General features: G+C 42.0%; 1 protein-coding gene across 2 annotated transcripts in view; it reads left to right on the top strand.

Annotated features, from left to right (window-relative positions):
- MAGI3 (membrane associated guanylate kinase, WW and PDZ domain containing 3) overlaps positions 1–19585 on the top strand; it is a 60834-nt gene that overhangs the window by 24856 nt on the left and 16393 nt on the right. For both annotated transcript variants that reach the window (XM_057384650.1, XM_057384651.1), the window contains exons 2-13: positions 4420–4536; positions 5946–6065; positions 7539–7748; positions 9023–9197; positions 9998–10077; positions 11504–11561; positions 12604–12698; positions 13303–13491; positions 14842–15441; positions 16452–16483; positions 18253–18406; positions 18644–18735. In XM_057384650.1, the coding sequence (XP_057240633.1) occupies positions 4420–4536; positions 5946–6065; positions 7539–7748; positions 9023–9197; positions 9998–10077; positions 11504–11561; positions 12604–12698; positions 13303–13491; positions 14842–15441; positions 16452–16483; positions 18253–18406; positions 18644–18735 (1922 nt within the window). The remainder of the gene's footprint in view (positions 1–4419; positions 4537–5945; positions 6066–7538; positions 7749–9022; positions 9198–9997; positions 10078–11503; positions 11562–12603; positions 12699–13302; positions 13492–14841; positions 15442–16451; positions 16484–18252; positions 18407–18643; positions 18736–19585) is intronic.

The following is a 19585-nucleotide window of genomic DNA, read 5'->3' as shown; positions in this document are numbered from 1 at the left end:
TGAGATCCCTCCTGCAAAACTTCCTCCATCTCTGGGGACCAACATCAGGAAGATGTGGAGCTGTTGGAACAGGTCTAGAGGAGACTGTGGAGATGCTCCAAGGGCTGGAGCCCTTCTACTCTGGAGACAGGCTGGGAGAGYCCGGGGTGTTCAGCCTGGAGAAAAGACGGCTCTGGGTAGATCTTAGGATCTTAAGAACCAATGCCTAAAGGGGCTTGAGGAGAGCTGAAGAGAGACTTTGGACTAGGACCCGGAGTGACTGAACAAGGGGAATGGCTTCTCATTGCCAGAGGGCAGGATTAGATGGGATATTGGGAAGAAACTCTTCCTTGTGAGGGTGCTAAGACCCCTAGCACAGGGTGCCCAGAGCAGCTGTGACTGCCCCTGGATCCCTGGAAGGGTCCAAGGCCAGGTTGGATGGGGTTTGCAGTAACCAGRTCTAGTGGAAGATGTTCCTGCTCATGGCAGGGGGATGGGACTGGATGAGCTTTAAAGTCCGTTCCAGCCCAAACCATTATGGGATTCAGTGATTTTACCCTTTAGTTCACCAGTAGAGCGCACCAGGACTTCAGCTGGTTTTAAAAAAATATCCTCCGAAAACAAGGGAGTGGGATTTCATTTTCTCATCTGTTCACTAAAAATGGGAACATTTTTGTGCAAATGACTGTAATGAAGGCGTAAACCTTTGTAATGAATTACATCGTTTAGTAGGAAAGCAGCTTGCTTTTAATAAACTGCTACTTCGAAAAATTGCTTTTAAAGTGAACAGTAAAGTATTTTTTGAAAAGTTTGAAAGAAAATCACTCTCAAATTGTTGAGTCACTGACCAGCACTGCAGGTCCTTGGTAGCGTGTAGTTGCCACTGTCTCCAAAAGGTATTGTCATGGAAACCTCAGGCATCACTTCCGGGTAGTACGGGGAATACAATGGCTCTGGAAAGTTGTCACCTGTGTCTGCATGAAATGTTCATCAAAACGTAATGGAGAATTTCCACATGGTCTTCAGAGTGATTTGATGGGGATGTCACAGGTACTCTGTATACCAGCAGCATTAGCCAGAGCTATTTGTGGCAGTATTACCAGATAGCAACATCAAAACTACACAGACTGAATTAGAATTTTTTGTACCTTTACCAATATTGCTGATCTGGAAATGTGGTTTTGTGTCGAGTTCTAGTTCTAGGGGCACCATAGCAATGCTCCTCTGTTTGTAACTGCCACATGTATTCTTAAGCATTTCCATGACAGGTTGTATATATAAATAGCTGATTTTTGTCCTGCTGAGGTACAGCAGCAAAGGCAACTTCAGCAGTGTGGTTTGTAAGAGCCATCACCCCCGTTTTTGCGATATCTGTCACTCCTGTTTACCTCCTTCATAACGCTGTGTTTTGCTGCAGTGGCCTTTGAGCCTTTTTTTCTTCCGCAGTCACTTAATTCTCCTTCCCCAACTCCAGTGTGCATATCCTTGTCTAAACAGTTCTTTTGTGGTTAATTTTAATTAAACCTGAAGACAAGAGGCTTGTGCCTGTTCATCTTGCAGAGCCTGAGTGGTATAAAGTACATTATTCCTCTTGACTGGTCCCTGTGTTGCCTCTGTCATCCTTCAGAGGCAGCTCAGCAGCGCAGCGAACACCAACCCGATATTAATCAGGTCATTTTGGAGAAGCTGATACATGAGTTTCTCCTAAAAGCCTGTGTGAAACAATGTAAAAGAAGCATGTTCATCTCCTGGTGGGAAAATAATCTGGTTTTTGCCAGAGATYGCCTGAAGCATCCTTACTACTACTTTTTATTTTCACGCTTTCTAATGCACACCATTTTCTTTGTGAATTTCTGTCATTTTTCTTCTGCCCACTGTTTTGTTCGATTTACCTTTGTTTTTCCGAGGCCATCCTGCCAGTCTTCAATTTAGTCATCTTAGTCTCAGAGTGTAGTCCAGTCTCTGAGGTTTAAATATTAAGATTAACCCCTCAATGTCAGCGTACTCTTCATAGCAGCCTTGCCTTTATTTTGTATTTTAACTGAGTTGATATTTATTGAAAAGGGCTTAGAGCTTCTAAGTTTTAAAACATGAAGAGGGTAAGATCAGTGAGCAAATAAAGTCTGTAATTCTAACACATCCGGAACAGATTTTCATGTCTTGCCAAGTTTTTCCAACATGCAGTGCTCTGAATTTAGCTAATGACCAGTTTCATCTGCCTCAGTGATATATGAGTGTATGGATCTGCCTAAGTGAAATATGATGGGGTTGCTGAAGTGCAGAGCTATGGATTGGATCTGGCTTTGACAAGGAGATGGATGGACCATCTTAGCAGCAAAACATTTTTTTTTAATGTTGAGAAACTATCTTGTCTACAAAGAATGAAGCAATTGGTAGTAACAAATGGAAGATACTTTTCTCACTGGATACCCCATTTGTTTCCATTTTCCATGACATGTTTTTCTCATTTTGCTGCAGGAAGCAAAATCCAAAGTTTTATAAGGATCAGTTCTTGATGGTAAAATAGGGAATTAAGGTGGTGGCTGCAGAGTTGCTGCACATTCCTGAGAAAGGGTTGGGGGTGGAACCGCATTAGTGGGAATTGCTGCGTCACTTGTGCAACTCCTGGACAGCCTGAAGGACAACACTCCTGGACAGCCTGAAGGACAATGCTTAGGTGTTGTCCCAACACTGAGAAATGCTTTTTGAGTGTTTGGATGCAATTTTTAAATAAATGACAGTGCTAAAGCAGGTGAGAAGTTGGCTTCGTTTGGAGCTCAGGGCTCGTGTTTGGCACAGGATGTGCTGCCTATTTGGGGGGTGTGCTGGGCTTCTTCTGTCCTTGCTTGAGGGTTTAAGGTGTTTTTGTTTATGTTTTGGTTCATCTGTGGGCGTCACGACCTCTCTGAAGGTCTGGTGGGTAATCTTGGTTCCACTTTGAAATACTCCTTATTGTGCCATGGCTTTGTTTGTAGGGAAGAGGGTGCAGATTGAAATTCTGTTTGTTGGTGGTGAGTGGTGGTTGCTTGTCATGTTTGAGAATTGAGTACAAAGTGTGAAATGCGCTCCCCTTGGCTAAAAGGGAAGGGAATGTATAGACTTGCCACAACAAAAACGTGCAACCAACTTTGCAGGAGTGACACATGGTTGGGAGAACTTGTTTAGTGGTGGGAGGGGTTTGATGGTTTGGGATTTTTTCCGAATTCGACATATATGTAAGTTCAGTAATTAGTTGAAGATGTAGGTGAGTGAGCGTTGTACAGGGACTGCTGTGGGTCTGTGATCTGTTTGATGAGGTGTCCTCAGTGGCTTTTAGCTCACAGGCTTCAAAGGCTGCTGTCAGAAATGCTTCTGGGGTGGGTTTATGCATTTCATAACCTGTTGGTGACATAATTTAGCAGGAGCAGTTGTCTGTTCCAGCCTTTGTCCCTGCTGTTGTGCTACCACAGCATCTGCCTGCTGCTGCCCATCTCCTGCTCTGGCTTTGGACACAAAGGTTGAGCTTTTTCCCGAAAGCCCTGAGTGTTTCACTGTAGTACGTCACTTAAATTTACTAAGGTCGCCGAACCCTATATAATGCACTTTCTGGGAGGCTGACAGGGTACAAAAGATTGGTTTGTACCCTCCTGTCAGAAGAATGAGGCAGCAGTACAAGAGCTCAGTTATTTGTCTGCTGAAGGGACTGTGGTTCTCCAGTGATGTGACAGATTCACTAATGATACCTGACAGAAGTATTGTAGAAGAGTAATTAAAAAAAAAAACCTAACTCTTTTCTATTATGCAATGTTTTTAAGGAGGAGGTATTTTTATAATTTGAAGAATACAGGTTCCCATGTGATAAAATATTGAACTCAGGTGACTAGTGAGTAGGTGTGAATTAAATGGAAGCCACTTCAAAATACAGTGAATTGGTTTCCTGTCTGTAGAGAGTTTGAATTTTTGTAATAGGTTTTGTATTTTAATACTTTATATTGATTGTCAATCAACTCCACAGTGTTGTCACTGTCATGCTTGGGAGATGAGGGAGGATGGTTGTTAGTCAGTTCTGCTTAAAATCACTATGCCAGAAGAAATTCTTCCATGTGAGGATGGTAAGGCCCTGGCACAGGGTGCCCAGAGAAGCCGTGGCTGCCCCATCCCTGGAAGCATTCAAACCAGGTTGAACGGGGCTTGGAGCACCCTGCGATAGTGGCAGGTGTCCCTGCCCACGGCAGGGGCATAGAATGAGATGGTCTTTAAGGTCCCTTCTGACACAAACCATTCTGTGATTCTGTGATTTGATAGCACAGAATGTTTTTTTCCGTTCAGATTGTTGTATTTAGAACAACCCAAGTCTTCCAACTGCTTTCTGCAACTTTTATAGCAGTGAAACACAATCCTTGTTGTGAGGTCCCACTTAACAAATTATTCCAACCGTTTTTTTTTCTCTTTTTTTATAAGGAAAAGTCATCAACAAGGACTTGCGCCACTATCTGAGCCTTCAGTTCCAGAAGGGCTCGATAGACCACAAACTCCAGCAAGTGATCAGAGACAATCTCTACCTGAGAACCATCCCTTGTAAGTATGTAAAGATCAGCCTCATTTGATCTGTTCCTGCTAACTCTCGCATCATTTGTGAGCTTGAAATGCCTTCTTTCTTAGTCTGGTTCAGAGTTTTACCTTGCAGCAGGGACTTCTGGCTTTGCTACAATAGTCTCACATCTGAAGTTGGCTTGAATTGATACAGCCAATATGGACTGAAAACCAGCAAAATCTTGAGAATTCAAAGCTCAGAGTGTTTCAGTAGTATCTGTTCTTTGCTCTTCACAAATTTGTCGGTAGTTGTTAGAATGACCACAGCCACCAGAAGAAATAAATCTTTCTCGCCTTGATCGAAACATTCCTAATTTTTGTCAATATGTTGGGTTTTTTTTCTTCACAAAGAGGCAAAACTGACACCTTGAGAGTATCAAGTGCATTAGGCAGAGCAGTGCAGCTTGAAGAAGGGTGGCAGGAGGGCTTGAGTGCAGAAGGAGTGGCAGTGGCAGAAGCTACAGGGAAACTGTTTGCTCGTCCTGAGAAAACAGATTGATTAATAAGGCTCATCATTGACTATTTAAATATTCATTGCACTAAAAACGTATAACTTTGTCAAGAAACTTTTTTCTATCTGCAGAAATTCTGTGCTCTCTGAGCACACCGGAGAGTTTGTGGCTTTCTTAAACTGCATTTCGCTATTATTAGTTTTATTTACCGGCTCTTGTTCATGCTGCTGCCTGAAAGAAATTGACATATGCCTTCACTATGGTATTAAGTAGTAGGCCATCATGAATCTGTGCAGTCCTTTCAGGAGAGCTTTCATCAACCTGTTTTAACTATGGGAGGCCTATTTTCACAGAAAAAAACACTTTGAGAACCGTTGCATTAACACAGCAATTTAATGCTAAAGTTTACCTGCATGTAGGGGTTGGAGTGTAGCTGAATTGCACTCCGAATTGTAGGTTAGAAAATGAGTTTTGTGCGTACTTATGGATCTGGTAGCCCAAAAATCAAACGTGCTTAGTCATACTTACTTCAATGCAAATTAGACTGTTGGTGCTGGTGAAAGCACACTTACAGCTGGATTAAAATAAAATATCCCAGCTGTTCCCAGAATCGCACACTGGGATTGCCCGGCCCAGGTGTCATCAGGTGCCCCAAAATTTGTATATGGTTCACTGACCATAAGAAAAAATTGTCTGTTAATTACCGCCTCACCCAACTTTTTTTCTCCACCTCCCTCAATACTAGAACTGTCATTCCTAGGTCATTTATTGGCGCAGTTTTTATGCTTTATTGTTCACTTGCCCACCGGTTGTTATGACACTTACTGGAGTGGCATCATCTTTATACGAATTGAAATGTTTTTACTGAATCATACAGCAGGCAGCATTTTATAACGGGCAGCACTTCAGTGTCTTACAAGAGTGTTTTCTCTGTCTTTGCAGGCACTACAAGGGCTCCCAGAGATGGGGAGGTCCCTGGGGTAGATTATAATTTCATTCCTGTTGAGCAGTTTAAAGCTCTGGAAGAAAGTGGAGCCTTGCTTGAAAGTGGAACGTATGATGGTAAGTTGGTGATGTTTAATGGAATGGGAATAAGGGTCCAGTACTTGTGTCCAGGATCCTAGTCCTAGTGTGGCTTCTTGTGGGACCAGTTTTCCTTCCCACCGGATGGTCATTACAGTAGTAGAGAGACAATAGTGAATCTATTTTTGGATTACTGTGAAGAGAAGGAGCAATTTTGTTTTAAAACTCTGATGAACCACAGATGGTCTTTTCAACCACTCTTAATGCCATCTGATTATTTTCTCTGTTGCATTTTTGGGAAACATTCTGAAAATGTTAGTCTGTGCCTGGTACAAGTTTAAGAGAATTTATTCAATTTTATGTACATCTCAGAGAAGGGAGCCATGTTCTTCTCTCAGGTGTGCATCAAAAGGACAGAGAGCAAGCGAAATTCTGGCCCAGCAGGGAAACAAAAGCATTTTGCAGTGAAAAAGTGAACAGAACTAGACCAGGTTGTCTAAATCTTTAGTAAAGTTGGGTTTGTTAAATGTGGTGGGGAAAAATGTTGTCATGAATGTGGTGAAAAAAGAAAATGTCAAAAGTAGGCAATCCTGTGAAAGGCTCTGTGTCTCTTGTTTTCTGTATCCCACGCTATCTGTTAATGTCCTGTCTGTGGAAATCTCCTAATCAAATTTAGGCTGAACTAGTGCTTTTTTTTTTGGCTGCACTTTGTTTGGCTGTCCCCGCTGTGAGCCTTGCCCTTGCTTGATATTTGCAGAAGGGTTTCTTCTTACTTTATTTACATGGTCAAAACCAGTCACCAGAAGTTACCCCAGCAGGAATTCTGRGAAGCTTTCTTGGTGTGTGCTCAAGTCCCTAATAAAAATCATACGAGCAGTCAGGAGAGAGATCAGTTGCTGAAATTCTTTTCCAGAAAACAGCGGATGATTCCTTTGTGTTTTAGATTAAAATATTGAAGGAAAAATCTGTTCATTTTTCTGAAGTAAAAATAATTTTTAGATGAAGCCATATTAACATTTTTGTTTTGCGAGTCTATTGTCAGTAGAAAATTTTATTAAAAATACATTCTTTCTTAACKGGTTTTATGGAAATAAATACTTAGTTACTGCACAAAATTAATTTGCTTTTAGACTTAAGTGTTTCTGTTGTTCTGTTCATTAGCATGTAGAGTAAGAGCAGTTGATTTCCACTGTTTTGCTCCTCTTAGATTGCTCCCTGAGTCTCTTTGTGGAGTATGCGTGAGTTCCAGGAAAATCCCTCTTTTTCATTAGAAAACTTAAGGCAGGATGAAAGTTTCGAGTTCTTGTTTTCTGACAGCTAGTGCTTCATGGGCAAGAAGTCAATGTAGGAATAAATGGACTTTGACTGTTGATTGGGTTTTGGTATGTCTTCTTTGAGGTTTTAAGTTTTTGCCGAAATACGCTTGCGCGTGCAGTAAAGTGTTAACAGCCACTGCCAGTGCCTTCAGCAGTATCAGTGCTTCAGTCATCCTGATTTCAGTCTCGTTTTCAGGTAATTTTTATGGTACTCCAAAGCCTCCAGCAGAGCCCAGCCCCTTTCAGCCTGATCCGGTGGATCAAGTTCTCTTTGACAATGATTTTGATACTGAATCGCAGAGGAAAAGAACCACATCCGTCAGCAAAATGCAAAGGATGGAAAGTTCTCTCCCTGAAGAGGAGGAAGAGGAGGAAAAGGAAACAGTTAATGGCAGCGGAGGGATAGGTTGGTTGACAAGGGGACAAATTCACTGGATTATTGTATGAATGGATAAGGACTATACAAATAACATTCATGCTTTCTTAGTTTTGATGAAGTTTGAAGGCAGTTTCTATTCAGGCTGGTGCTTATACTCAATTTTGAAATGACCTTTTAAAAAGAACCAGCTGTTCTCCCAGCCAGATGTGACATTGCATCGTAAAAGAACATGTCGAGAACATGTGGTGCTGGGTATGGGCCAGTTACATGAGCAGGAGGAAAAAACGTATCCGCTCTTCCAATACCAGAATCCTTCACAGAGTAGAATTCATGCCCTGTAAATATTACTGTTTAATTTTGACGCAATTACTGAATTTGTACGCAGAAGATTTTAGGAAAGTGATTTATTTAAGGGGCAGCGTTGGCTCACATTGAAAATTTTCAGATTATTTTTTGCTAAAGGGAACTATCACACAACCTAAAACCACCCGAGGAGGAGATTGTGGAGAGAAATAAAGCCAAGTGTGTTGAGGCTGGAGCATTGTCCAGCAGGACCTTTCTGGGATTGGCAGGATGCCCTTTTCCTTTTGCTGTCATGGTTACTCATCTCAAGGGGGGGAGAATTGATGGTGGAGAGGAGCCGTCACATTGCATTCACAGCTGATCCTGTGTGTGAGTGTTCAGGACAGAGTTATTCTGACAGACCTGCTGTAATCTTGTCACCTTCAGGGCTGGCAACACCGCAGAGGGGCCAGTGGTCGGGCTGGAGGTTGGGTGAAGGCATGTACATCACGATGTTGTAGAGGATACCGAACATAACCTCCGCACTGTCGGGTGGAGGTTTCCATTTAATGTTTCCTGCAGGAATTTTTGGAATGTTTTTTTCTACTTGTGGGAAGGTGCTGTTTATTTTACTGGCAGCTCGGGTCTTCTCTGCATTTCCTTCTGGTTTTTGAAGGAATATCAATTGGATTGGTTTTGGTTGTTTTATGGCATTGCAAGCACTGTTCTCTCTGTAGGAGCAGCAACAGAGCATATTCAACTTGGGTTTCTGCCAGCACTGATTTTTCAGAGTAGGCTTAGGCACATAATACAAGGTTAATTCTGTTTGGCAGGGGAAGAGCAGAGTTCAGTATTTTCATGTCAGCTTTTCAAAGTTCACAGCTGAATAGAAAAAAGTGAAAAAATGCACATCACATACAGGGATGTGTTTGACATCCACTCATAGCCAGATTAAGAGGGTGGTTCTTTGTGAGAAACAACATAAGCATCTGACCAACACTTTTCCTGAACAACTGCAGAAAAAAAAGAAAAACATTCAGATTCTTCTGACTGGATGAAACCTGTTCCCAGCTACAACCAGACAAGCAGCAACATGGACTTCAGAAATTATTTGTCGAGGGATGAGACCCTGGAACCACTGCCTAGGAACTGGGAGATGGCCTACACAGACACTGGCATGATCTACTTCATCGAGTGAGTAGCTCTCTCCTTGGAGGAGAGAAGTGCTGGTGGCTGCAGTCTGGAAAGCTGCTGTTGCACGTCTCTTCTGCTCTTACTGCTTCTATTTCTTTATGAAATTTCATATATTTCTCCTGTTACATTCCTTACTCGTAGTCCTTAATGTTGCACTCTTGGTACGATTGCCATCGTGCAGGAAAACCTTACGGTTCCACCTGCAAAGTCAGTTTGTTCGTTCTAAGACGAACACAATTTTGCACAAATGCAAAGCTGGGTGGAGATTGCTACATGAATTGTAACATACAAACCTTCTCTATGTCAAATTTCCCTGAAGTTTGAGGCCTTGTTTGTTTTTTCTCCTCTCCTTTTGTTCCTTGGCTGGGAATGGTTGTTTCAAAACACAAATAGCCTAGATAAAGGTCCAGGATAGGAAAATTGCTCATGTGTGCACATGTGAAACTGCCTCATTTGTGAGGTGTCAGGCAAAAATAAAACAGAAAACTTCCTGAGAGTTAAGCATATGAGTAAGCAAAAAATATTTTTTTCCTATCGGGTAGAAACAACTGCTGTTTCCATATGAGCCTGTGGGGCCTGGGGAGAGGATCTTTACCTCCAGCTTTCTCATGTGTCCTAGAGAGTCTCCAGTGTGCCAGTGCCTTCTCTGTTTAGTATTTTATGATGTGGCTGAGGCACAAATAAAGGTTGTGTTATCTGACACTGCTATTACTATTCTCTACAATAGTAAATACTGAAAGCAACCTTTCTTCGGTGTGAGGGAGTTCTCTTTTCTTACTGGCGCGTGTTCTGCTCCATAGTCACAATACCAAGACAACCACATGGCTTGATCCCCGGCTCTGTAAGAAGGCCAAAGCTCCTGAAGATTGTGAAGATGGAGGTGAGATGTTCAGAACGTATTTGTCACCCGTCACTTATAAATGTCTGAGTTTATCCCAGCTGGATACAATCCATTACTGCTGTGGTAGAAGCTTCTCCCTGGCTGACTCTGGAGCTGGCAGTGTAGTGCTGAGTGTCCCCTGTTTGCTGGCAATAGGAATTTGCATGCCTGGGAAAGTCCATGGTGTATTTACCCTGGAGTAGTAGAATCTGGCTGACTGAAGGGTTTATCTGCATTCCTGAGCAGAATATGAGACGTTTTGTTCAGTAAGTATCTTTCCTAAGCAGAAAGCTGCACGTGATTAACGATCTCATTGAAAACTGTTGTATATGTGGAATATGTCAGAAGGAGAAGGTCTGTAAGTAACAGAATATAGATATATATTTCTAGATATATAGATATATTTCTGTATAAATAATGGAAAAGGTATGGCAGAAGACATATTACTAATGATAACTGTTGCATGTGACATAATTTTTGAATGCAGAAGCTAAGGGAACGATCTGACTGCTTTCAATTCCTTCAATACTTCCAGGTCAGTAGCCTACAGGCAATTCCTGCAACCATCTCCTACACAGCTGAAAAACGTAGTATGCTAGAAAAGAGTCTCAGATAGCTCTGTCTTCAGCAAATGCCTGACATGTTCCAAAAGTTGAAACAGGCTCAGAATGACCTGTCATCCTCCAAAATTGCCCAGCCTAACAGCCATGTATGAATGCCATGGATGAGTGCATACTGCTAGCTTATTGAGCATAAGTGCAGCTCACCACAGGATAAAAAGAACACTTTAATCAGAGATGCAGGAATCCAAATGAACAATGCTTGAAATAATAGACCCACTGGGTTTTTTGTCATACCCTGTGGAGCGATGCTGGTATTAGTAATTCGTAACATGCTGTCATACGTTAGGGTAGTTCCTGTTACTGTCAAACTTAGGGCAGCATCAAACAAGATTGCAGGGCAAATGTATTCTTAAAATGTCTGACTAACTGACTGTATTCATTAGTCTAGTATTTAAATTTCCATGGTCAAGACAGCCAGAATAGTAAACTTGAATAATTTGATCTCTGTAGTAAATGCTTATCACCTTTAGTCAGTCACGAGCTGCTGGCACCCTCCTACCAGATGCTGAATTTGCCACAGAAAGGAGCCTTTTGCACGTAACTTTCAGTACAAGCAGGTCTTTAAGTTTGCTATATGTTCGAAGTGGTGTGATTTCATTGAATACAAGCCTCATCATTTAGTGGAAGGGTTACAGGGCTTCAAATTTCCTGGAAAAGATTGATTCTTTTCATCAGGGGAGGAAATGGTAACTGTATTTTCCTCATATTTTTCATGAGTCTTTTTCCTCATATTTTTTATGAGAACTCTGATATGTGCAGATAGTTTTCCCCTGTAATGGAGAACTTGGTCTTTCTGATTTCAGAACTTCCTTATGGATGGGAGAAAATAGAAGACCCTCAATATGGGACATACTATGTTGAGTAAGTGCTAATAATTGATTAGGCATAGTTATAAATTGGGCAGGAAATTCTGAAGTGCTTGATACCCAGTAAGCAGAGGTTGTAATGCAGTGAAAGGCCAGGTTAGACAAGGCTTGGAGCAACCTGGTCTAGTGGAAGGTATCCCTACTCATGGCAGGGGATGGAATGGGATGGGCTCTAAGGTTCCAGTCCAAACCATTCTGTGATTCTGTGAACGTATTGAATATATCCAGGAAAAACAGTTCTAGGGGCAGTGAATTCATGGCACAGACTTATGGCTGCACCTGCATACAGGAAGATCCACATTGTGACCTCAAAGACTTACTGGAGTGTTACTCATTTGGGGAGGGAGAGCAAGTAGCTGCCAAAGTGCTTTGTGAATGGAAATGAGCTGATGTCATTTTTCTTAGCTTTAGCAAAAAGAGAGTCACCTGATTTAAGAGTGGCACCTGTTAACTGTAAAAGAGCAAAAATAACTTGTAGCTCACTGYTGTCTCCAAAGAGTCAAGTCAACTGCCCCAAGAGCTCTCTTGAATCTCCTTCAGGCCAGAGGAAATTTAATCTCTCCTTAACCATGGAGAAGAAAATTGATAGAGTTGAAAATGTAGCTTTGCAGAACAAGCAAACATTTTTCACWTGGCAAAGCTAAGGTATTTGAATTATGCTCAAACTGGTTGTTTCTCCCCTCTCTGCTGTACTGCTCTAGCATCTACTAAGAAAAAGGTGATGCCTGAGTTTGTAAACACTATAGGTAGATTCATCAAGAGAAAAAGCAGGTTAGCTCAGTTCTAAACTATTGCAACTCTATCTAGTAATTAAAGGGAGTGAAATTTTATTTGCCTCGAAGTAAATTATGTTGCTGAAAAAATAAACATGTTTTCTGTGTTGGTTATGAGAGTTTATCGTTCATTCCTCCAGAAGTTTCATCTGAGATGATAAGAATTAGTGCTTGTAAATGTGGTTTTTTCGGGGTTGTCTTTTTTTGTGAAATAGGCCAAATGTTTTCTGTTGAAATCCTGACCTACGTSTTATATGCCTACAGTCATATTAACCAGAAAACTCAGTTTGAAAATCCAGTATTGGAAGCCAAAAGGAAAAAACAGCTAGGACAGACGGATGCTGGCCCTTCCAAATCAGGTATCACTGAATATTGCATTCTTTCTTATTTATATCTTTCTCTACAAATATGCGTTTTAAAAGCCCGGTTGTGGAATTCATCAAGGCATCAGCCTTGTACTTTTGCTGGCCATTACAGGGTTACCCTCGCAGATCTGCAGGTTTTTTTTGAAGGATTTTTTCATTCTAAAATTGAACCGAAGCACTGCTTTGAAATAATTTTGATTGTTCTGAAGCTGGTTGTCATAAGCAGCTTTGTAATATATGGAGGGTTAGAAGAGCCATCTGGAAGGTGCAGGTAAAACCACACCTGGAGTTTCTATGCTTTTGATCCACATTAAGCTTGGTATTCAGGGATTAAAGTGAATTTGAGATGGGAGGTTTGCATACAGCTCTGTTGCAATCTTTTCAAAAAATCTCTTAACTTCTCCATTCACTGAATTCAGCTGGAAAAGGAGAGTAGCACTTTCCTGTGTGTTTGCTTTGCTCCTTAATTAGGAGTGCTTCAGAGGCTAACTCACAACAAACAAATCATTAACCTTTGTGACGCCTTAAAAACAAACAAAACTTTCTGGAACTAACCCTGTTTTTTTGCTTTCCTGTCCGTCTGTTCCCTATTCCAAAGGACAAGGGAGGTCTGTCTTCACTCGAGATCCATCCCAGCTTACTGGGGCTCTTATAGGGACATCCCTGAAAAAAAGTACCATGGGATTTGGCTTTACAATCATCGGAGGGGACAGGCCTGATGAATTTCTCCAGGTGAAGAATGTGTTAAAAGATGGACCCGCTGCACAAGATGGGAGAATTGCTCCAGGTCCAGTATTATTTCCCTTTCTTCCATTTCCTGGGGTACTTTGGAGAACACAGTTTGAGGCACAGGAGGTTGAATGACTCCATCAGATTTGTGAAAGATCTATCCAGAGCAGTGGCTGAAAGAAGCGACATTCTAGATAAAAAACAACTTTCAGATTTCAGTACTTCTGTGTTAGCAAAGACACTTGTTTTCATGTTTGTCCATAGAATGGTTTGTGTTCCCTCTCTGTATGTAAAGTAAAAATAGTCTGTTCGAAGCCTGGTCTATTTTGCCTTGTTGCTGCCAAAAACCATGACATCAGTTATTAAAACTGAAAAAAAACTTGCAGCAGGAATGAGGAAACAAAGTTGTATGAGTTGGACAAGTGAGGAAAGGAGAGAGATGAGGGATGATTCCTGCAATCCATGAACACTTGCACATTTTTTCATGTTTTCTATGTGTTTAATTAAGTTACCTATAACCTTACTATAACTTCTGGTATATATATTAGAAAAGGCAAAATGCTTCTTTATGTATAACATAAACTCTGACGCTTCAGATGAATAAAAGCATTCATACTTGGAGTGATTTAATTTTATTTACTTACAAAATGGAACCACTTCCTGTTTCGTTGCTGATGTATTATTTGAACTTGTTTGTATGTGGTTCACTTTCCACTTCTGCAAAAATCAAAACACTCCTGCAAAACTGTTAGAATGATGTGCAGCTACTCCTGTTGTAGTTCATGGAATAAGAGAGATTCTGTGTTACTGATGCCCTGGCATTTAAGGGACAGGATAGTTTGCAGGAATATTGTACCGCACRTGCAAAGTTTCGCGTCAAAATGATGGAAACACGGAACAAGGTTTTGGGATTTGAAGCCCACATAATTTAGTTTTGAAAATACATTCTTAGCCACATGTGGCAGCATTATAAGAATACGCAAGCGTGTGTGTGTGTGTGTGTGTGTGCAGTCCTAGCTTGAATGCAACCAGTCCTAAAATAAACACAGGGCCAAAAAAATCCGATTTATTCTGGATTGGGTTTCGGATGCTGCGCAATATGAATTAAAGTAGAAGACATCTGCTTGCAGTAGTGTGCGTGCTCTGCTTTATCTCTCGTGGCTGTACAGTACAATTTTTTTAAATCTGCTGCAGATTAAACTTTATATATTTAGCACACTGTGTTCTGAAATGAAATAGAGTAAATGCAAAGAGGAAATCCTTTATGCTTTTTGGCAATATTAGCTATGAGGTCATATCCCAACCACTAGTTATTAGTTTGAAGTCTGCACAGTGATTTCCTCAAGGTAGGCTTTTGTTGAAGGTTTCGTTTCTGTTTTTGACATTGTCAAACTTCCTTTTGTAACAGGCGATGTCATCGTGGACATAAATGGAAGTTGTGTCCTTGGCCATACCCATGCAGATGTTGTCCAAATGTTTCAGCTCATTCCCGTCAATCAATATGTGAACATGACTTTGTGTCGTGGGTACCCTCTTCCTGACGACAACGAAGATCCTGTGGTGGATATTGTGACAGCCACGCCTGTCATCAACGGCCCGCCGGTGGCCAAGGGAGATGCTGCTTTGTCCAGCCGTGATTTAATAGCAGGAACAGTTGTGTTGGACCAGAACGGGAAAATGTTGGTCAACGGTCGCCTGAACGGCCCTTCTGTGGACTCGGCAGAGCAGAGGGTCTCCTTTGCCTCCTCAGGGGGCTCTCAGGCAGAGCTGGTCACCATCCCTCTGGTCAAAGGGCCTAAAGGCTTTGGGTTTGCCATTGCAGACAGTCCCACAGGCCAGAAGGTGAAGATGATTTTGGACAGCCACTGGTGCCAAGGCCTGCAGAAAGGGGATGTCATTAAGGAGATTTGTCATCAGAATGTGCAGAGCTTGACCCACCTGCAGGTGGTAGAGGTGCTCAAGCAGTTCCCAGTAGGAGCAGAAGTGCCCCTACTTATCTTAAGAGGAGGTACAAAGAAATATACAATTGTCATGTTGATTATAAGCTTTTCTGAAGTCCCTTTTTAGTGTGATACCTAAATCGTGTCCAGTCTTGACAGTTAAGCAGCAGCTTATTCTATCTCTGAGCCATTATGTTTTAGGTTTAATTTATACCCCTAACAGTTTAGGGTGAGAGTGTGTTGCTGGGGTTTTGTTTGGGGCTTTGGTTAAATTGTTCTTTTCTTTTTCCTCAAAAATTCTATGATGATATGTTTATGCTCTGTCTCTTCCAAGTCTCTGTAGAGTGCTAAAGCAAACACGTGGTCTCTGGCATAATGCAAAGCATATGATGGGCTGAGTTTCATGAGGCTCTCCAGATGTATTCCAGAAACTGTGCTTATAATGGACAGGGGATTACAAAAAACAGGAAGTAGCATCAGCAAAGAGGTGGAACTGATCACTGGGAATAGAAGAAAATTTCTGATTTTTCAGCTGCGTATTTATACCTCTACCTTGACTGTCAGTCCCAGACCAGAATGCATCTTCTGCTCAAGAACTGTAGTAGATAGCGTGTGTTCTTTAAAGGAAGCCGAACGGATTATACAGCAGCTCGCATCTGCTCAGTATCCCTTCAGGGTTTATTGTAACCCCGACTTCAGCCACTGACATTTGCAAAAATCTCCAGATCTTTTTCTGTATAAATGTTACTATTCCTTAATCAGCTAAGGAAATAATTAGATTTCTTTTTGGCAAGTGAAATTCCTTCAGAGAAATTTGTAAGTCTCCTTTTCCCATGATCTGAGGGGTGACTTGGTTGACCAGTTTCTAGCAAAAAGAGAAAGAAGTATTTTTCAGTGTTGTACAGCTTTCAGTTGTAATTGAGACTTCTCTAAAATGATGTTTTTGATCACTTTGCCATTTAACAGCAGAATCAATCAGCAGATACTATTTTCACTCCACAAGCAGCTGATTATACTGCTGTAATGTTGTTGAAACTTTTTGTAACCTGCTGTTAAAATTACTTTCTATTTTCTTCAGGTCCGCCCTCACCTACTAAAGCTTCCAAAGGGGTGAGTATTGGTGATGTATTTAACTTGGTTTAGAATCGTTGTAATCTCGTTTCCTCTGGATTTTAGTTCCTGTGATAACCTGCAGGACGGTTTAGCAAAATCACATCTACTTGGTAGCGTGAATTCTTTGTCTTAAGTAGCTGCTGTCAGAGTACCCATTAAAAGGGAAACAAAATACAATATTCTTTTCGCTGGTAATTATTAAAGTGAAATGGAATTTCTAAAGCAAGTTTAAATTACTCTGATTCTTCTCAATCCTCAGATACTATTAATGGACTAGTTAGCGCTCCCTTCTGGAAATGCTTATCTTTGGATCCATATTTTCAACGAGTCTCTATGCTGCTATACATTCCTAGCTCGATACTCATTACTCTTGGAAGTTTGATCTGTCAGGGCATCTCTAATATATATTAGCTCACTAAAGAATCCTTTGGCCTAATAAAATAACCTCTGATTTAATTATGCTGATAATTAATGCTTATGTTTGTCATGAAGGTTGCTGTTGTAAACTAGGCTGGCTGAACACAGATACTTCTTTAAAAATGCTTCTTGTACAGAAAAAATCAGGGCAATTTGGGAAGATCCCATAACCAGAACATTGACGTAACTTCTCTTTCTATCTTTACCCTGCTGTTTGAGTGCTGCAGTTGTATCCCAGCAGCAGGGTGACACAAGCGCACACGTTCGGCGCGCTCAAAGCGGACGGTGCCCGATACGATCTTCAGATTCTGTTCCTTCAAAGTGTCCAGCTGCCCACACTGAATAAATCAGAGCAGAAATCCCTGCAGTTGGAGGGCACAGGCCCTGTCAGTGTGGATCCCGTGGCAATGTGCTAAAAATAGTTTGGTCTTGGGGACTGGCATTCTATTCCAGAAGACATTCAGGAGCAACTGCCCACAGAGCACTCAATGCTCAGTGGCATTAAGCAGCATGGCAAAATAATTCACTTAAAAAGGGCAAGTTCTTGTGTTTATAAACATACAAGAAGTGTCCAATTGCTGAATGGCTCTGGGCAGTTTCTTCTGCTCTTGGTAAAAGGGCAGATCTCTGCTCTGCTCCTGCTGTGGTTCAGCATGAACTGCCACGTGCCAGTTTTCCAGACTGGTTTTCAGTGCAGGAAAAGCATTTAGAGTTACGTTAGTGCATAATTGATTGGGAATTAATGTGAGAGACTACAAGGATGTTTGGTGTTCTTTCCTCATGAACAGGAGTGTTGCAGCTGATCAGTGTTGCAGATCATGGAAAGGCAAATAGTGAGTTGTTAATGCCTCACCCAAACCAGGTGTGTGCTCCTGTGCTGTACGTGTATTTCTGCAGCAACCAGTTCATGTTGGGAGCACCTCTGGTGCTTGTGGGGAGGAGCTTGGCAGAGGGCAGGAGGCAGTGCCTGTGGACCAGTGTGTGCCCATAGTGCTGGAGTGTGGTCCAGAGTCTGGCAAGTGCCTGACAAGGATTCGTTGTCTTCTCCAAACGTGATCCATCCTTTATGCCCTACTTCATCCCGTGTGTTGGTGACCACCAGCATCTGCCCAGCTTCACTCCTCTGAGCGTCAGTCACTTCTAACCCTTTAAAAGCCCAGTCGYCAGTAGAAATTCATGGACCAGTGAGGAAGACCTCAGTGCTCTGGACAGACACATTCATTGGAAAAGCTGTAATTTTGTTCCTTTATTCCCTTCTTTTTCTTCTGCATGGTGTTCATTGCCTTTGCACCCACAAGTTTAGTCATGCCTTTATTTAATAAGGGTTTTGTGTCTGTGGGCTGTTTCAGAAGGACAAGCAGGACAGTTCAGGGAGTTTGGAAGCCATCAGCGATCCCATTCCACAGCCTATGCCCTTCCCACCCTCTGCTGTGCGACCAGGCTCTCCTAAACTGGACCCTTCCGAAGTCTACCTGAAGTCTAAGACAATTTATGAAGACAAACGTAAGTCTTCAACTTATTAATACTCCATTATGAAAGAATTTTCTCCTTTATTATATGTGCGGTAAAACCACTGAGACCTTGTTGCTAAGTTGTTGGCCTGCTGTGGATAAAACAGTATTTCTGGTTACTGTGTTTTGTCACTAGAAGACTCAGAACGTGCCACCAAAGCTTAATCTTTCAGTAATCCGAGATAGCTCCTTACCTGTTTTGAAATACTGTTTTCTTTTATTTTCTTAGCTCCAAACACAAGAGATTTAGATGTTTTCCTGAGAAAACAAGAATCAGGCTTTGGTTTCCGTGTGCTTGGAGGGGATGGACCGGATCAGCCGGTAAGTGAAACTGCTCACAGTTACGTCGTGGTATTGCTGTTGGAATGATCCTACTCTGTCATCCTCATTTCCCATTATTCCAGGCAGTTCCGTGATGGCAAAATTGATCATTTCACTACCTGCCTTTCAGAGATCAGGGATTAGATCTAAATTACCTTTACTTTTTCCCCTCTTTGTGGACTCATCTCCAAGGTTCTGTGCCCTTCCCACTGCTGAGCCTGTCCTTGGCCGTAGTTTTTTGTCAGGTTGAGGACACTGCTGGTGTTTCTATAACTGTTGCTGCATCTTGGAGCCCTCGGAAGGGCTCTTCCAGTGCCCAGCCTTTGCCCAGTGCCACCTGATCCCTGCAGTGGCCTTGGCACAGGATGTGCCCGGATTTAATGATCGGTCTGCTGCGCACAGCGGTGCATCTTGTGAAGCATCCAAGTGGGAGGAAGCAGTTGCTCCTCCTGTCAGAATTTCATTAGGCTGTTCTTTTTTCTTTCAGCTCAGTGAAATGAAGTTTGAGATGGTGTCACACTCCTTGTTCTCTGTTTCTCCCATGAGGATTTTTAAATGTGCATTGAGTGGCAGGCAGCTGGGCAAATGCCGGCACAGACACTCCTGGACAGTGTGTTCTCCAAGGGCAGGTTCTCAGAGACTCCTCTCTATTTTCAAACCTGCATAAATTTCTCTCTGGGAAGAAGCACTAAGACTTGTACCGTATATTAGGGACTTTCTTTAAGCTGTTAAGTGGAGAGAAATAAACCTACGGAACAGATCTGCATAGATTGTTTTCTGATGGCGGTGAAAGAATTCCGTTTTTCCATTCAGAGCTCTAGTCCAGTGCTAGCTATTCCCACTGCCCCCC

Source organism: Malurus melanocephalus, unplaced genomic scaffold, assembly GCF_030028575.1.
Source record: "Malurus melanocephalus ecotype Western Australia unplaced genomic scaffold, MMel_1.1 scaffold_727, whole genome shotgun sequence".
NCBI lineage: Eukaryota > Metazoa > Chordata > Aves > Passeriformes > Maluridae > Malurus > Malurus melanocephalus.
The sequence above is the reverse complement of the archived record's forward strand: the minus strand, read 5'-3'. Positions and strand labels throughout refer to the sequence as shown.